Consider the following 20541-nt stretch of genomic DNA (forward strand, 5'->3'; position numbering starts at 1 on the left):
TTATTTGAATATTTTTTTAATAATTTTAATATAAATAGTATAAAATTCCTATTTGACGTAGGAACTGAAGAAGGATAATTACATGAAACTTATTTTTCAAAAATAAAAAACAAACAACTCGGGGAGAAAACGTGTGTTTTGTGTTTTTATTAAATAAATTTTTTTATTCAGTTTTGAACGCCTTATGTCTGTTTTACAGTAGGGAGTGCAAAATCTCTCCGACATTTAATTACAAACGCTTCAATCGTCTTGCAATTTTTTGTGCACCAGATAAACAAGTAGGAGGTGATTATTACATTTTTATTGGTTAATTGCTCATTCCTGGGACAAATGAGACACCACTGCACCGGTTTTAGGGCCGGTCTTTTTCACAGAACGGGATTTCGCCTTAGTTGCGAATAAAATGGTCGATTTTGTCATTAGTTTTTTGAAATAATTTGATTTTTTTGACGAAAATACACTTTTTAAATTTATTACAGAAAAATTAAGAATTCTAGAAAAGTAAAACTTTTACACAATTAATTAAAATCTACACTGTCGGTTTGGAATAAATATTAAAATCAAACTTAAAATTGGCGTATACTGCCATTTTGACACTTCTACATAAATTATTTTTTTTATTCGAAAATCAAGGCTGATACAAACATTATTTAAAATTGAAAAATAATTTGATATACAGGGTGACCCAGGGGTGCGTTATCAGTCTATAACTTTTTTGTTACTTGAAATATTGTCATGCCGTTTTTATTATCTGATAGATTGACTTAAAGTCCACAAAGTAAAAATATTTTTATTATACACAAGGTGTTGTATACAGGGTGGTGAACAAAAGTTATATTTTTTTAAATGGAACAACGTATATATGTTTGCATAATTAGATTCTACGCAAAAAAAAATTAACTTTATGTATACTATCATGGGTTTATCTCTTTTCGTTTCGGAATCATTCAAATTTTCGTTATAAAAAGACCAACTTTAATTTAATTTAAAAATCACTGCGAATACTTTGTAGTTTTGCAAATAATCGACTTTTTTAACTATTTCAAATAGCAAAAAAGTTCTAGACCGATTACGAGTACACACACTTGAGTCACCCTGTAGAATTAGAGTACCTATGCATTTGTTCAAAAATTAAAAGTTCAACCAGTGACAAAGGAATTTTAACGCTGAGAAATTAAAAACACAAAAAACTAAAAATATTGAGACTGAAATTCTGGACAACTAAAAGACTGAAAAACTGAGAAACTGAAAAAGCTATTAATTAGAATAGAGAAACACCAATAAATTCAAACATCATATTCTAAATAGAAAACCAATACACTAAGAAACTGAAAAGCTAAAAAATTTAAAAAATGGAGCACAAAAAACTAAAAAACAGTAAAATTAAAATTCTGTAGATCTAATAAGTGACTGAAAGAGTGATATAATTAATCAACTATGAAATTATGAACTAGGAAAGTAGAAACCATTAATAAGATAAGATAGTGAAACCATGAAAAACTGAAAAATTGAGAAAATGAATAATATGAAATACTATGGGAAAATTAAGAAACTAAAAAGTTGAAAAATACTGGAAGCCTAAGAAACAAAAATTTGATGTATTTATTTTAAACTAAAAACTTACTAATAATAATAAAAAAAGTCAGGTTTTTTCTGAGCTTTTTTGGAATGGGGAGCAGATTCTGGAACCACGGTTACAGTTTCAACATATTTCGACAGAATCTTATGCATTTTAGAAAACTTAACTGCAAAAATCGGATACAGTAAGAATAATATGACATAGGTTGTATGTTATGTTATAGTTTAAACTTTTTATTCGCTTTCTGCAATCCATCATTAATTATCTTTATGACAGTGATTTTTTTAGAGAAAATATGATCAATCTAAATGTTAACCAATTGTTTTCCAAAATCAAAAGTAAGAAATAATTTTTCGTCTTTAAATTTTAATTTTAATAATTACCCAAAAATTAAAATTATTACAAGAAGAAATAATACCACTAAAAGACTCAGTTCTACAGGGTGCTCAAAAACTGTCGCACCAACTCAGTGGTACGTTATTGAGAAGCAAGTGCAGATTACGGGAAAAATGTTGAAAAAATTCCTAAAGTTATATTTTAAAAAATCTGGAGCTACGAACTTATTGTGTTAACTTCTTTAGTTTTCATTATTTTTTTATGTTTTTATGTTTCATACCAGGTAATCGTCCCGTAACAAAACAATGAATAATTATTTTAAAATTTACTATCAGATTTTAGCAGTTTTTTTGATTTAAAAAAATTAAAATTCATCCAAAAAATCACAATGTGTAGATGTGCCAACACTGGGGATTATTTCCTAGGAAACCGTTGCAAAAATAATTTATTTTTATTCGGAAGTAAAATTACCGTTGGGGGCGCCACTGAGCTAGGTCAAAAACAGTAACCATAAATGGCGGGAAAATGTTTATTCGGATATTTTGAGCGTTGTACGAATTTTGGGGCTTCACAATTATTACATTGCCAATGCGGAATGATTATTGCATCTTTGATGCAAGAAACTTATGTTGACAAATGAGAGATGACGAGGAAAACACGAATAACGAATGACTGTTTGGTTTACTTTCTTTATTGGAAAATTATTACAAAGACATTGAAAAGCCTACCTTTTGGCATAATTTACGTTTAAATGTATCAGGAGTTGTTAATCTTTATTGTAGTTTTGCAGATTTACCGCATTTCATGATTTTTTCAGTGGAAAATTCTAACCTAAAATTCATAACACTTCACTAATTTATTGGTTTCTTGAGCCAAACTTTGTGTTCGCTGTGATCCATTACTTATAATCTTTAATTAGACAACTGTTTGATAACACTTTGTAATCAAAATTTAAATATTTTTCACTTTTTATCCACTTTCAAGTTCCAACAATAAACACTTTATACCACGAAAAACTACAGAACCAAAGTCAACGCTAGTATTTACCACCACGTACTTTTAAAGTAATTCTTTCTATTGTAAATAATTAACACTATACACGCAAAATTGTTGAACAATTTATTAAATGTCAGTTAAATGTGGCATTACGAAAATTTCTTTACTGTTTTCGACATAGTTCAAAAGTCATCACCAGAGGGCGTCTAGTTAATTTTATTTCCGAATTGTTGCTCAAATTCTATTGCGATCATGACTGTTAGACAACGTTGCCACATATCATTTACCTAAAATTAGTTATTTATCAATAGCTTTAATACAAATTTTTTTTTTACTATTTTTACCTTTATCTGTAACCACTTCTCTACCACACACCATTGAGTTGGTGCGCCAGTTTTTGAGCACGCTGTATACAGCTAAAAACAGAAAAATAGTTATACTGGTCTTTGTCACACACTGAACAGTGTCAACTTTCTGAATAAAAAAATTAGTTAAATTATTATTGATTGATTCATTTTTGTGAGATATACGTTGATAAGGGAAAATGAAGATTTGTTTTTTTTTATATAAATCCATTTATATTTATTTTATCTTGCAATGCGTTTCGATCAACTTTGCATAATCCATCTTCAGGCAGTTATTTATAATGTGCTGCAGAAAGCCCATTGCACAAGTTGACCGAACCATGTAGCCAGTTAAGATAAATTAAGAATTTGAGAGGAAAGAGCCAGATAATAGTAATTTTTCCTTTAGTTAAGTCAGTTGGTTGAGTAAGAAGTTTGTTGGCCTAAGTATAGCCTGTTGTAAATCTTTTGGAAGTGGACCAGAGCGGATGTCGGTCAGCGCGAACGTGTCCTCAGCAACATGCTTATTAGGGCTGTGCTGTGGTGCAATCAGAGTAATAAGATCCAAGCGTAATGATGGGTTCGAGAGCGCTTACAACCGGTCCAAAACAATAACCACGATTTCACACCGAAAACTGTGCGATGATCTCGTCTAGACCGTGGTGTGCGAATAGTGGAAACAATAGATTTTAGCAAGGAGGTGTTGTCCGACGAGTTCTGCAAGGGTCGTTAGCCGTGGCGGCGGCGGCGACGGCACCGACCGCTTTTAAAGACTTGTCGGACAAAAACCCGTTTCTTTGGAATAAGGCGAATCGTAATTAATGAGGTGTTTTCGTGAGCCGCGCCCTTGTTGTTCTTGTGGAATCGGAAATTTCGAACGAAACCGCTTATACAGCGGGATGATCCTGCTCTTGGTTATAAATCCTGCAGACGGCATCCCAGGCACGCCTGCAAGAATGTTCCATCTACACCGGAGGAAGTGGAAATAAAATATAAACGTGTCCGGCCAAGTTCGGGGAAATTCGAGCAACAATAAAAACTTAGGTACACAAAATGGGTGGCGTCGAATTAGGTTCTTCAATTAAACTCGACACAGTTTCATTTCGCCAAAAAATCCAACAGAGACATTTGCAACAGCGATAGAAGCGCTTAGAACAGCAGAAACGGAGTATTGGAATGGGCTTTATGGGGCGAATAACTAGTCAACGAAGTATATAAGAAAACAAATTGAATAGCACAAAAACGAATGACCGTTTCGACAAAATTACAAGAGTACAATTCCCGGCCAATCATCGATTCCACAAACAAAATCCCTTTTATTCAAACTTGACAAACGAGCTCTATTTAAAATTGGAAACTCGAGGAGACCATCCGAATTAGATGGGTCGATAAGAGAATGTCGTTTTCTTCGAGTTTGTGTGACAGTTGGAAAGCGAGGACTGGCGACGACCTCGCTGAGGTCTTATCGAATGTGCCATTCCCTTGGGCTATTATACGTGGAGGCGTCGTTTCAAAACACCCTCCTAATCAATTGCTCCGCGAACGCAAAGCCCCGAAAATCACCACAGCTGCAAAATCAAGGTTAAGCTAATTCCTGAAACGGGCGAAAAGTTGATGAATCGTGAATGCATCTCTCAAATCTTGTTACTCTTTTTATCCCACGAAAAACGAATAACTTCAAATCTTGTTTCTATGGCCTATTTCACAGTCATTTCACATCAACATTACCAAAGTTTTATGTTGGGGCGAATTAACAATTAAACGCAAACATGAAGCTAAATCTACCTAATCTAGTGGATTTTAATTGAATTTTGGAATTATACATTTCAAAATAGTCCAATGGAAGAATCTTTTTCATTAATATTGCGTTGGTAGCATTGTCACTGCCGAGAGCAATGTTTATTTACGTGAATAGTGACATTGACTTTTAACAACGTATTTCAACATTTGTTTTAAACGTGGATGTAGTAATTGAAATAGTTATCTGTATCTATACTTCATTAATAAATAAAAATAAACAAGAAATGTAGTTCTTATTAACCTTGCACTAATTGATGATTATTAATGGCTTGTAATAATTTGAACTTTATTTGCATGTAACGTATAAAATTAAATTTGTTTGATTTCGTCGAAGATAAAGGACAGGGGTAATAAAACCATTAATTTTGTCGCGACGTTTCGATACTTTTATTGTATCTTCATCAGGCGAAGCATTTTTTTTATAAACGACACAGTCAAGGAAGAACTCTTTTGTAAACGGACAAAACAACTATTATTGTGGAGAACGGACTTAACCCTACATATTTTGATTATTGCGTAAAGTATCACAGATGTTACGTTTTAAAAATTGTATGGAAATTATCACAAATTACAAGGTGTTATTATTATTTTTGATCACAGATTATGAGTTGTTAACATTAAGATACAGCGTGGAATTTTTAACTGGAAAAAAATTCATACTATGATTTAGGCGATTTTGGTGAGAATTCCCGAAACAGGTCAATTTTTATTTTGTCTTGCCTACTATTTGGTGCATATGGTTTTTGTTTATCTGCTGTCAGAAATGCACAGCCACCTCTAGCTTTTGTTTTCAAATGTAACAGTATGTCAAGTGACACCTCGTATGAAAGCCAACTTCGCAAACAATACAACGCACTATTTGTTTTTTGAATATTTTCAAAGCCTACGTGATAAAAAAATAAAAACTAATTTTATAAGTTGAACATTGTTTAATGCAACAATTATTCAAAATTGGCACCGTTTCTTTTCTGGGAAATAACATAACGATAGTAGCATGAATTTCTAACATTTTGCAACATTTCTAGTGTCATTTGCCTAATTTCAACTTATAAAAATTGGTTTTTATTTTTTATCGCATAGGCTTTGAAAATATTCAGAAAACAAATAGTGCGTCGTAAAAAAGTTAGAGATGGCTGTGCATTTTTGAAGACAGATAAACAAAAACCGCATGCAACAAATAATGCGCAAAGATAAACAAAAATCGATCTGTTTCAAAAATCGCTTATATCCAAGTTTCAAATTTTATTTTAGTCAATAATTCCACACTGCTTTAATTTTGTTCTCACTTGGGTGTTGACGATTTTTAAAAAACAAATAGTGCGTTGTACTGCTTTCGAAGAGTTTTTCACATGAGGTGTCACACGACATACCGTTATATTTGAAAAAAAAAAACTTGGAGGTGGCTGTGCAGTTTTGACAGCAGATAAACAAAACCATATCCACCAAATGATGGGCAAGCAAAAACAAAAAGCAACTTGTTTCTGGAATGGAATTTTCACAAAAACTGCCTATATCCAAGTTATGAATTTTATTCCAGTTAAAAATTCCACACTATACGAACTAGAACAGTGTATCCCACTTATTATAAGTTAGAAGATGTTATTATTTTTACTATTGTTCAACACTGTGACTTTGACAGAACAGAAGTTCTTTTTTGTGCTTTTTGTAGTTTATACAGGGTCGCTAAAAAGTATGCACACAGTTAAATATTATAAAAACTAATCATCAAAACTTGTTGAATTTTGGTATATGCTTAAAAGTATTTAAATTCTATCCTCTCAGATGTTTATCAAAATTTCTATCTCTATTTGTTTTGGACATACAGGGCTAACTTGATTTTTTTTAATGGCAAGAAGGGTCAAATTTAATATTTTTAAGGAGAGCATTTTTTTCTGGGTTCTGTGCTGTAATACATACATATTTTAATTTAAAAAAAATATCAAACTAATAAAATTTTGTTAGCTCTTTGCCGCCTAAACTTAGACCAAAAAATAAGTGAAAGTTAATAATAATTGCTGAAATAACACTTTTAACTAATTAAGAACACACTTTTATAAAAAAAATATTCAACTGTACCCATCCATACTTCTTAGCGACCATACTTATTGTTTTGCTTAAGTTACTTGTGTCTTCTCTTTTGTTTACAGTGTAATTGGTTTGTATGTGTATCATTTCGGCTATGTTTATGTTTTCATAATGATTTTCTTTTTCAAGGACTTCTGTTCTGCCAAAAGCAAAATGATGTCCTGTTTCATAGTAATGGGAAGATAATGCCGTTTTATCAGATCTAAGAGCTTTACAATTGTATTTAATTCTTCAGTTCCTCCTTGACTGTGCCATGCCTTCCATGTTTATAATAAGAAAATTCTTTGCCTGATGAAGGTACAATAAAAGTACCGAAACATCGCGACGAAATTAATGGTTTTATTTCCCCTGTTCTAAGTATATACTATCTTCTATGAAATCAAACAAATATATTTTCAATGACAAGTAACACAAAATGGAGAACTTCACATATAAAATTAAAGTGAGAAACATTATATAAAGGACTCAAGTATTTTAAATACTCGTAAGATGCTATAAAAAGGCACTATCCATAAAATTGAAATATCGATCATTTAATTAGATTGAGCAACACAAGTACAATGTGTTTTTAAATGATTCTCATCTAGTCGTCTGTGAATTTCCCATATAAAATCAGAAATGCCGCTTTATTGAATTAATGACAGGCATTTAGACACCGAATATTCCCATTCTCCATGTATTAAGTCTCCAATTCAGAAATAGGTTCTTGCACAGTGTAACAGTTTAGTTGCATTTTAACTAACTTTTTAAAATTAATTAATTGACAATTAGTAAATTTCACTACTGTCAGTTTTGACATTTATTGACCGCAGAGCGGCACAAATTTAAACTTTTTAATGTAAACCAATTTCAAAGTTAACTAGATGAGAATACAAGTAGTTTTTCTTATTTTTACATTTCCTGACCCATTAATTGTGTCAGTGCCATTTTAGATTGCAGGAATGTGTAATTTGAAGTTTTGTTTGTTTTGGTTGTCTTTAATGGCCGTATTATGTAGCTCATTACCAGTGCCATTTCCTCAAATGTCAAATATATTGTTTTTGCGCCACCCTGTCGGATTATAACGCCTGCCCTGCCATAAACACGTTCCATATTTAGACCAATCTATATTTTCAAGCGGAACTGCCGCGATCCTGGCACACACCGAAAGTTGAGCTTTAAGGAAGACACGCCCCACAAACCGGAGCTTTTCTCAACATTCCCCGGACTTGGAGTGTTTCGTCCATCATCCAGTTCCTGGATTCCGGGTGTGTTATTGCAGCAAACACAGTTTCTAAATAAACACTGAGTGTACAATGTGACGTTCCGAGCTTTATTTATTTTGAGGGTGGAGGCGCCGGGAAAAGGAATAATTCTACGATCATTCTCCACCGATTTCGTCAGTTGATTTGATTATGCAAATGGAAAAGTGCCAGATAAACAAGTTTTTGGGCGCAACAAAATTTAAGATAGCAGGAATGGCCCATTTCCATGCAATTAAGTGCCTCATCTAATTGATGTGGCGTTCGAGCTTTCACTCCATTGCACATGCGACATTTCCGATGCGAGAATATCGATTGAAAATCATTAATTCAGGTGGCGCTAACGAGGAAAAACCGAATGATTGATTTTATATTCAGGGCAAAAATGTAAATGAAAAGCTTTTAGAGAAAAATCGAAACGGTCGCTAACATTAAAAATGCATTACCACTTGAAACTCCGGACAGGTCAATAATTTATTGCTGCACGAGAAGGATTCATTACGAAATCTCGTGTAGGCCAATTTACTGCAAGTTTTTTCTTCTCGTCTACTGTGTGGTAATAATTTTCCGGCCAAAGATCACAATGTACTGCCGGAAGAAAACACAGTTCCACCAACATAAACACACAAATTAAAGCGGCGGTATTTTTCCACGATGAAAAGCAAACATTGATTCAAGGAAAAATAAACCAAAACGGCAGTGAAAGCTGACCACAGGATTCCAAAATTCGATGGCCGAATTGAGCGAAAGTTGCATAGAGTGCATGCTCTAGTAAGATTGGCTTAACACGATGTGTATCGGGCTAATTGACATCTCATAAGCGCCAAGGTTCCGCTCTATAATCAGCCCACGAGTGAAAGTCGCTGCATTTTTTAATTAAGAGATAAGAGATGGAGAACAAGGCGATCTGCCCGTTAATTAACCGATTGCCTCCAATGAAACAACACCGATTCGAACTTTGCTGGATGACTAATTTGCTTTGTTAATAACTTGAGTCGAGATCTCCGGAAACGTAATTTAATTACGGTAATCGCGTTAATGTGTCCGCATCACTTTTAACTCAGATCCGGAGATTAGATTGTTGATTTGCAGGATTACCGGACTCCGCCAGATTGGGCACCTAATTGACGAGACGCGCTGTACGCAATTTCCGGGTGGGAAACACCGATTAGTCCCGGAAATTCAAGTTTTACTGTACGTTTCACATAGCAAAACACTTGAGTATCGGCATGTCGCGTGGGAACACATTTAATTACTGTTATTAAAAGAAGAAATCGGGTCAAGTCGCGCAGAAAAGAGAACTTTTGGCATCTGCCAGCTAACTGTTAATTTCTCTTGGCTGTTGCGTAATTATTTCGATATTGCCCAACACCTGTTGTGGCTCTCAAGGTCTGAATTCAGGGCCAATAGTTTAAGTGAAAACTCGCGCTATTGCGTTTTGTAGTAAATTGCCAAAAGCTCGCAATTTGTTCAAGCTGTCGGAGGCATCGATCGATGGTTAAAGTGCCATCTGGAAGTCGGGTCGTTTCCCTTTAAACTCGCCCGGAACGCTTTCCACTTGGATGACAAACCGATACAAACGTATGCAGTTTTATTGCCTACTGGACGAGAAAGCAACAACTAATTAATTAGCGGAGAAATTTCCCCATCCAAAAATGCAGGAGCGATGTTGCGGAGTTTCCGGGTCCTGGAAACTGCGCTCCGGGTTGTCTTGCAATAGGAAGGGAATGATTTATTCCGTCGACGGAAGCGAGAGAGCTTTCGTTTATTGCGGTGCGCTATAGCATGGGCGGAAACGGCCCTTCGTGCTCTGCCCGGGTAATGGCGCGAACGGAATATTACACAATACACAAATCATCCTTTTATAATACACCTGACACACGTTGCGAACAATGCCATTGACAGAAACGGCTCTAATCCGCCTGAAATGTGATAGACACGTAGAAAGCGAAGAGTTTGCAAACTTGGCCAAGAGAACGCATAATTCACGACGATAGCGCGCATTTTACCCAGAGTTCGTGAATTATTGGGGCGTATGTCATCGTTTATTCCATGGATTAAAGACGATATTTCCCTCCTAAAGTCTCAAAATTTTGCATGCAGTTGTTGCAAAGTGAAAGTGCATCTAAATGCGTTTAGCAAAATCATCTTGTTAAAGACCAAAGTAAAAGGAAAATGTCAAGGAGCTGTTAAGAAATACGCAACTGGTACGGTATTACAGTTCAAAAACCGTTACCCTACGTAAAAAACCGTTTAATTGTTGATATTGTTCTCGTCCTGATGAAAAATTGAATGTATGGCGTATAATAGAATCGATCGGTCTAGCTCCCTCAAGGTTTTTAACTCGTTTCATAATTAAAGCCAGTTTCTTTAAACGACACGGCCATTGATTAGAAATATCGTTTTCGAAACTAATACAAAAGCGCTTTGTGGGGAAGCCGATGCAGTAGCCATAAATAAATAAATTAGAGTTGGGTGCTCTTTTGTAATTATTAAATCGAAGGCCAGGAAATTTTATTTTTTATCTTACAAACTTTCTATCTAGGAACAATTTAATAATATTTTACTCAAACTCTACCCAAATAAAAAAAAAATGTTAATGAAGGCGATTAATATACTGCTTAAAGCACGAATGAGCGTTAGCGGGTGAGTGTCTTTAATAGTTCAGATTACTTATGAATATGTAAGTTGATCACATTTTTTGTTACCAATTTAAAATTTATGCCAAACTAAATCTAATTTTATCTTTTTCAACCTCAATTAAATTAAATGCGTGATTAACTGATCACGTGACCAAATTGAACAAATATGATTGGTCCATTCGCGTTGTTAACTTTTAACAACGAATTAAATTTTAACAAAGCATTTTAAAACCGGTCCTAAAAGTCTAAAATACGAAAAGAATGCATTAGTGACGTCCATAAATACCTTCATCCTTTTTTGCACAAAATCATTAATAAATATTGACATTATTAAACGGTCAACGAAATAGTTATTTAGTAAACATTTTGTAAATAAAGGCGATTTATAAACGAAACTTTTTATTCTTTATTCTTTTTATTCTTTAATAGTTGAGTTTATTAATCGCCCAATAACAAATGAGATTATTATAGTATTCCAATTGGTAAAAGGTTGTATGGAAGATCCCTTTGTACAGAAGTTAACCGCCTCACAATGGGTTTATTACCAGCCCAAAATTTGCGTTTATTATTATGCTCTTCTTTGTTTGTGAACCATTCCAGTGTCCCTCTTTATTAGAGTCAAAATATTTTACTGAGGCCATATAACCTTAATCGACTGGGAATACAATACAATATTTTTGCGTTGACCGTAAACTTTTTTTTTGTGACAAAATTAGAAATTAATGATGAGACCTGCATTATTTGTTTGTCTTCGAGGTAGATCATTTTTAAATTTTGCAACACTTCCATTCACTTTTTTACAAAGACTATCAGAAGAAAATAACGTTAACACCATACATTTTCAATTTCATGTAAAATTCACCTTTTAAAATTCACATTATAGTTACCATTGAAATAAATGTATGATGTTAGTCGTCATTGTTTTTTTATTTGTATGAGTAAGTAGTACAACTGGTTGTTTATATTAAAATATCGTCAAAACGTGAAAATCCCAAAAACAATTACTTAATGAAAAAGAGTGTATTAATGACGTTTATTAATACAACCTTTTTTAAATAATATAATTTATTAATATCGAAATTAATAAACGGTCAACGAAAAAATATATTTATGACGATTAGGTGTATAATATTTATGGACATAGTTGTCTAGGTCAGGCATAAACACAAACATATGGCAAGGTTAGATCATGGTCACCGGATAACAATTAAAATTTATTTTATTCTCATGGTGTTTCAATAAAGCACCACTTTATTACTTTGGGGAGAATTGCTTACAATAAATATAAACATACGACAAGTTCTAGTTTTTGTTTACTGATAAATATTAGATACATGTAATAAATTATTCTTATGCTTCTGTTTACATTTTAGTTTGTTTGTTAACCTTGCCAAATCACCGAGATGGAAATTCGTTATAATTGTGTTTTTTGGTTCATTTTATTGAATTTCGTAACAATTCGTCACTCGCTCCCCTGACGCATAGGCAACCAACATTGTCAAGGTCGCTCGTAACACGTGCCGCAGCATTAAAGGGAAAGGGTCAGAATCGTACCAAGACCCTTTTCGTTGAATAATCACTATTATGGACAAGTGCTTTTTTTAACTTTTTTAATTAAACCGCCGTAACAATGCCTTCGGGACGAAAATGTCCTTAAACTTTTTTAATTTAATCATCTCACTGTCAGACTGTCAAACAACGTTAAATTGGTGTGCGTCTGACAAAGATGGCTTCTTTACGTAATTACTATAGCAACTGGAAACAAACAAGAAAGGCGGGTCCGACTTTCACGTGGTTGCTAACAATGGGGGCGGAGTCGGCGCAAGAAGGTTGGGCTTAAAGGAGGCCATCATGGAAATGGTGACGTCAGAGCGGTCTGGAGCGGTGCGCCCTCTTGAGGCGCCATTGGTTTGTCTCCATGGTAATCGGGCAAAAATCGCTTATCATGCTTATCATCCATGTTCGTAAATATTTACATAACTTTGAATGAAAATAATTTGTAATTAAATGGAAATATAGGAAGAGTGTTTTTAATGATAAAGCGGCGATAAATCTTTGTTTGTCTAACAGACAAAGGTCAAACACACACTCGACTAAACGATAAAAATTGTGTAACAACAACCTATTTTACATGTCTGCTAAAAGTATGGAAATAACCTGCACAGTTAAAAACATGATAAGTTATTTATTGTGCTTGTTTGAACCTTAACTAATAGAGGTCAAACCCGTTTCGTATCGATTTCGAGGAGATAAAATCGTCAGCAGGTGCAATTTAACCGTTATTTTTCTCTGCACTTTAATGATACACTCCTGGTAATAGAAAATCGAAAATTCAACAAGAAAGGAATTACCGTTGTAATAAATATTCCGAAAAGCATATCCAGCACAGCAGTTGCATACAAAGCAGCGTCCTGCTAACAAAACCCCCCCTTTCGCTTTTGTTATCATATTTAATTATGTTTCGGTATTATTACGACCGTTAAGACGGTCGTTGGTCTCAATTTATTTTACTTTCATCGCGCCACATTTTCCTTCGATTTTCATTTAATGAAAGTACGACATGTCGAAGCAATTTCCGTGAAAATTGCGAGGTCAAATCGATAAAAACGAATCCACGTATTGTTGCTTTTTAATTGGTTTCGCACAAATTGGAATTTTTAATCGACCAGCAAATGGGGCAAGGCTCATATCAGCTTTTTCCCTGCTCAAAATCGAAACAATTAAGTTTTTGCGTGTTGGCTGTACCCCTTTTCCAGTCACGTCATGAGATGCGTCGAGGGTCGCTTTGTGGCTGCGAACAAAGCTCGGAATTTCGTAGAAGGTGCGAGCTTTGAGATCGTAAACTATGGCCATTTATCTGGGCTTTGAAACGTCGGCATGCCACATCTCGTGCGAGCGAGTTTAGATAATTTTAAAAAAGGACCTCTGTAAATTTTCAGTTGCGTGCGAATGGCCGTGCATGTGGGTTTTTTCCAGCTTTGCCAACCATTAATTAAAATGCACTCAACCCAGATAAAGGGTGATTGCGTGCGGATTTTTGCATTCGGAATTGATTGATTGAGAGCTACCATAAAATACAAAGTCAACAGGTTTTGATTATAATCACGTCTAGAAACCAACTAAGTTCAAGGCTAGACTCGAGTTGAAACTCCGGATTAATTTATTACAACCGTGCCTGAATTTCACTAATAATTATTAGGCAATTTTCGGGCAATCGAGCGAATCGCGGAACGGAATCTAGCTTATTGCTTGGTTTTTTAGACCGTTTTGTGCCAAATTCGATGCTAACCTTGCAACTTTCCCAAAGAGCGATTCAAAGTTTGAGTGAAAACAAGCTTTTGAATAATTCATGAATTATGTAACGCTGGAAAAACTCGATGTAATATTGAAAAGGCCGAGAGCCCTCCAGGTGTATGCTACTTTTTTAATTATTCACAAATACCACTTTTCTAAATTTAAATCCATCAATATTGATGCTTCCTGCCCGTGGTGGTAAAAAGCAATTGAAGTTGCTTGGGGTTGCAGCAAGGTGACGTTTTGTGTTGTTGCAGATCCTCGTGGAGTATGACGACGTCGAGTGGCACCGAAGGGAATGGATCAGCGTCTACAAGGACAAATTATTCCACCTGTTTATGGTGGAGCAGGGCTTGGCCTGGGTCGAGCGTAGAGATCCTTTCGCTCCATCAAGCGCGACGCCAGTCCTTTGGCCTGCCCTTGTAAGTGCTCGCTCTCATCCCACCAATTAAAAGTTTTAATCAAAACCATAAGTTTAATCGACGCACGCGGCGCGACGCCGAACTTATTTAATTAACCCCCTTTTAATTGTACACATCTGGGGGACATTAATTACCAAAAGTTGGAATTACAAATGTTTCACTCATTCATGTCGGGTTTATTTATAAAACACCGGGGAAAATATGAGGGACATGTGTATAAATACGCTCCTTGCGAAAATAAATCTTTGGAAAAATGTGGACTCGTTACAGGCTCTGCCAAGAATTCATTTTCACGTGTTGCGAGATCCCGGAGATAATGGCAATTGTAATTACGGGTTAATGGCAGTCTGATCGAAGTTCTCCGTTTATTGTTAATGCATGCCTATCGGAGATAACAGAGGTTATATGTAGGTCGACGTAATCAAGTTGAAATTACTCCGCAGCCATTTGTTACATGGTTAAAGAAACAGATGTTTGTGTGACCTAGATCGGGGCCAAACACATCAAATTTTGATCGATCGGCGCCCAAAGATTCCATACCTACCGGTAGAAAGCTCGCTCGTTGCTTCCGGGTATTAATTAAAAATCGAAATTTTACAACATAATCACGATCATATCGAGCAGGAAAACTGTAGGCGATTAGATTGCAACAATTCAAGGTAAATCGCGTTCAATTATGAGCGAACAATGACTCATGTGAATCCGCTTTTATTTTTAGTCTCGGATCTATTCAAGATTCGTCGCAGATCTGGAAGAATTGTAACACCAGGTGCGGCGTTTAAAACCTGAAGGTGACTCCAAGGTGGAAAAAAATGATTAAAAGATGTTGCAGAGAACGCCGCTCTATCAGACTTTTTATCTCGGTTGACGTAATAAGGCTCAACGCTAATTGGCGAGTTACATAAAGTGAATTTTGGGCGTGAATAGAGGTCAAATACTTTTTTTTTAACGTAAAAGATTAATCTCACTGGAATTATCCGCATATTTCGGTCGACGCAAGGTTCAAGGTTTCATTTTATTTACAATATTTTATTCATTCCACGTTTTGAAAAAACTCGCTCATTTGCAATTCGATTTACGCACACTCTGCGTTTAATTTAATTAAGCCGCCAATCTTTTTTGGTTGCAAATTAAATCAGGAGGTTCGAAAGTTAAATTGATTTCATAACAAAACGGTTAATTAATAGCGTAGCCAACTATCAAATTGGAGCAAGCCATCTCCTGTTTAATGAAACATTCCATGAATTGCAATAGTACCAACAAATGGAATAACTGGCTCACCTTGGCCGTCTTAAAAATTTTCCAGCCGTGTTCGTTTTGTTTTTTCAAACAATTTCATAAGATCATCGTTTTTTGTCTGGCGGAACTTGCTGATCGTCGCTAGTTTTTCGCTTATAGCGCAAAGATTGAATTTTTCGCTGCGCCAGCTGTTGGAAGGAAATTAATTACGTCTTTTGATGATGAGATAGTGGGAAACGACCTTGCTTGTTTTGCACAAGCAGAAATAATGACACGGTGTTTTGTTGCAGACATTTTCGCCTCTGGTATCCGCCGTAGATGTGATGCTACAACAACAACCAGTGGAATTTCTCCTAGACAAAGAACTCGCTTTCGAAGATTATAAACTACTCAAACCTTTTCAGGTAAAAAAATCGCTAACCTTGTGGGATATTTAAATGATTTTGCAAATGATGCCTCCGCGGGGGCACTAGAAATTATTTATTGGCCAGGTTTTTTCGTAGAAATGTAGGCTTCTGTTAGAACATAATCACGGAATAATTACTACACGGCCTCATGAATTATTCAACAACATTGATTGACCGAGTCGGTAAAAATAAAAATAACTTCTCCACATGCATTAGTGGACATGAAACGACCGTGGGTGGCTATGCTACTTTTTATTTGCTTATTGGGAGCAAAAAATTGCATTTTAGGTACGAGTAAGTGGAATGTAAACAAAGGCAATTTTGGTATTGTGTGCGAACAATAGCTTCGCATATTTGCATACGAAATGGCGCTAACTTTTGTCAATGGATGCGAGGAGTTAATGAGTCGTTGGAAAGCCTCCGGTTAATTATTTTAATCAATGTAAATATTTTCACTCTTGTGATTTCCTTTTTTGATTTGCTGAGTATGTTAACCTCCTTCAATTACGTAAATAAATGTCACGTAATTTTTTGCATCCAGGAAGTGGCAAACGAACGGTTAGCGAAATAATTAAAATTCCCGTCTTTTGAATCATTTTGTTTTCTGTTGAATAATCCTCAAAGTAGTGCAACAATAAAAGTGACTCATCATCGTCGTCATTGACTTTCACCGCAACGTCACACGCTATTATCCATCATTATTGCAATATGGTGTGTTTATTTTCGTCGAGGATCTAATGGGTTTGTTTTTACGAGTGACCTTTCGGGAAGATGGCCAACTCGTAAAACGAAATGGCGACCTACCCTAGCCAATAACCCCATCGATCTCGCTTATTCTTGATTGCTAAGGAGGCAATTAGCTTAGAGTGGGGGAGAAAAGAGGTCAAACTGGATTGCCTGAGTGCAGTTTCAGGACCCATTTAAGCTCCCGCGCTATGTTTTATCTAATAATATACGAAAGTGCAATTACGACTAGGGTGTGGGCTTTTGTCTCTCTATTAGTCACTCAGGTTCTAACACCTGTCCCGGGTCCTGACCAGACTGGAAAGAATGTCCATTATTACATGAGAACGAATGCAAAAGGAGAATCACGAAAAATTCCGACCGGTCGATAATAATTTATCCTCGACTCTCTCGGCAATAAAAAAATCGACTGAAACGTGCTTCCTGCGATTACCTCGTTATATACTACACGCTTCTTCCGGGTATTTGATATAATCACAAGCTTGGAGTGTTATTTCATTCCACATATTTGACCTTGAAGGTATTTGCAAGATAAGTGCGATACGCCCACGAGGGGCAAATCGCAATAAGACAACAATAGATTGGTCTTTTTATCCCACTTTCACTCAACCGGAATTTGATGCACAAATAAACGAATTCATTCCGTCTACACGGTTTATTCCCCGTCAACTTTGGTATGCTAATGCGATTCGGAAAAGTTTTAAACGGTAAAATGAAGTTTTCTCGTTATAACTTGCTAAACTTGTTTACTGCAGAGTTTCTCATAAATTTTGTTTGGTGAGCGGTTAAGCGTACACAGGTCGCGGAAGTGGCGTCATCCGCAGTAAAAGGTTACTCTTTCATCAATTTCACCAACTTTGCCGCAATTCAGACGACCATCAAAACTGATTTATTGTAATTATTCACAAAGAATCTCCGCCTACACCAGCTCGGACATCACCGACTAACCCTGAACATTAATGGCATATGCATAATGCGTGTTATTATTGATTAATCCTGCCAGTCTCGTCGCCCACATTGTTTATATATGACCTGTTCGAAACCGGTTTCCAACCGCATAGTGGAACAACAATGCACCCATTGTAATTATTATACCTACCAGAAGTACCATACCGTGGGCGTTGTTTAATAGCACCACGACCAAAAAGAAATCAGGTGCTTCCTCCTCAAACATTTCGCATTAAGAAAAGTAAAACATCAGACGACGCGACTAGCCAGCGGAGAGGCGTCTGTGATTAACCGTACCTCAGATCATTTCATGCGTTCTCACGCATTAACGACATCCTGATGACTCAGTTTAGCTATTCCTGCAGTGGTTAGGCCGCCTATGGGTCGTGTCCTGCACTCGGCGAACCTGTTTCTCAATCGTGCCGTGGTTGCAGGCAACGATTTCTTGCTGAATTCGAACTTTCTTGGTCGACTTGTAAGACTGGTTTACCACAACACCGGCTTCAAATTTCACATTTTTTGCAGGAATGGGACTCGAGTTTACCCGGCGTGAGGGAGTATCCTGAACTGAAAGCGGCCGTCAGACGATGGGCCGAACAGCAGGACGGCCAAAGGATCCTCCTGACCACCCCCAGCGTGCTGGTGGGGTACCGGGTGGAGGTGTACAGGGCCGAGGGCACCACCCAATGGTACACCGCCGTGATAGTGGGATACAACGAAGCTACAAGGGTGAGATAGGGTCTATCTTTGATCAAATACAGGCTGTCTCAGCTAAGACTTTCGAGCTTAATATCTCAGTTATAAGTCAAGGGATTGTTATGAAATTTAGAATGCAACTATTTTAGGAGGTGGTCTTTCAATTAGGGGCAAAAAAATTACCTCAAGTTAAAAAGTGAAATTTTGAAACACATTTCTTTTATTTAAAATTAAGCCATATTACCGTTGGATTATTAAACCCCGAAAAATAAATGGCCACACAAAAAATTAACCAAATCGCTCGGCTGATTCAAGAAAAAAATTAAATTTTGTTGTTAAAAACTTAATACAAATTTTGATAGTAATTTGGACAATCACCCTTTGAAACAATTGATGAAGCATTTCTATGCGGCATTTTGTGTACCACTGAAAAAACTGTCAAAATTGTGCGCACTGTCAGAAAAGTAAAATTGTTTTAATTTGGTGAAATTACTTTAAAAACCAACAACAGTGGCTGAAATTTCTGTGTTGTTGAAAAAGGAATAAATATTCGCCTCTGGAAAGTGTCGTTGGACTTTTTGTGAAATGTTATTTATGAAATTTAAAGTTCAAAGAATCGTCAATAATTTGAAGACACAGGAAGCGTACCTGAACTAAATCTAGTGAGGACAAAACACGTCACTGGAAACGAAGCAATAGTTGGGGCTGTAATTTAAGCTTTTGAAGAGAATCCAATCAGCAGTGTCTGAAACATTTCCAAAGCTCTGAATGTTCAAGTGTCTAGAATTTTTCAGTTGTTGTTCAGTCTTTTAGTCCTTTTTGAAAGAATTAAAGCATCCAGTACCAAAAGTAAGTCAAAAATATTGTTTTTTAACATTGTATGGGTGAAATGTCCCTTGCGTGACAGTTACGTTTCTGCGAGTAGGATTGACCAAAATTCAAGGGTAGTGCTCCACATTTAACAGTTTGTTTCTCATTTTTCTGGTGAAACAGACGTCTTCCACGAACGATTTTTTGTCTTACAGTATTTTTCACTGACGATAATTTTTTTAATATAAGTCTTAAAAGGCTTAACATTTTAAAAAGGCATGTTTTTAAGACTTGAGTTATTGCATTAATTGGATTTTAATCTTTATCTTCTACAAACAGTTTCTGCTTTATATGATTCATTAAATAATAAGCAACAAACAGTTGTGCTTTTTTATGATTTGACGAAAGCTTTTGACTCTGTGAATCACGGTACTTTGTTAGAAAAGCTGCACCATTGTGGTATTCGTGGAATTTCAAATAATTGGATTAAAACTTGTTTACATAAAAGAAGACAAGTTGTTGCTCTGAATGATCATATGTCCGAACCAGCGTTTATTGAATTGGGTGTGCCGCAGGGATCGGTTTTGGGTCCCATTCTTTTTTTAATTTTTATTAATGATTTACCACCTTTGTTAGTTACAAATTCAAGATCTAATAAATTAATTATTTATGCAGATGACACAAATGCAATATTAACTAACAAAAATCATGAAGACTTGGTTGAATGTGGAAATTACGTGTCTACAACTATAAATAATTGGTGTTTGAAAAATGGGCTGGTACTAAATCTGGAGAAAACCTATTTGGTTAAATTTTTGCCTAAAAATGTGACGCCTGATTACAGTGTTCTAATTAAACTATGTGGAATGTCAATAAAAAATGTAAATGAAATTAATTTTCTTGGGATAACGTTGGACTCTCAATTAACATGGGAAAGTCATATAAATAAGTTGTGTAA

General features: G+C 35.6%; 1 protein-coding gene across 2 annotated transcripts in view; it reads left to right on the forward strand.

Moving 5' to 3' along the window:
- LOC655414 (probable JmjC domain-containing histone demethylation protein 2C) overlaps window positions 1-20541 on the forward strand; it is a 71047-nt gene that overhangs the window by 8963 nt on the left and 41543 nt on the right. Inside the window, exons 2-4 of one of the 2 annotated variants that reach the window (XM_015982440.2) lie at window positions 14575-14739; window positions 16269-16382; window positions 18603-18806. In XM_015982440.2, coding sequence (XP_015837926.2) covers window positions 14575-14739; window positions 16269-16382; window positions 18603-18806 — 483 coding nt within the window. Of the gene's footprint in view, window positions 1-14574; window positions 14740-16268; window positions 16383-18441; window positions 18553-18602; window positions 18807-20541 lie in introns of those variants that run through there. The other variant, XM_015982443.2, reaches the window with a different exon arrangement.

This window comes from Tribolium castaneum, chromosome 4, assembly GCF_031307605.1.
Source record: "Tribolium castaneum strain GA2 chromosome 4, icTriCast1.1, whole genome shotgun sequence".
Classification (NCBI taxonomy): Eukaryota; Metazoa; Arthropoda; class Insecta; order Coleoptera; family Tenebrionidae; genus Tribolium; species Tribolium castaneum.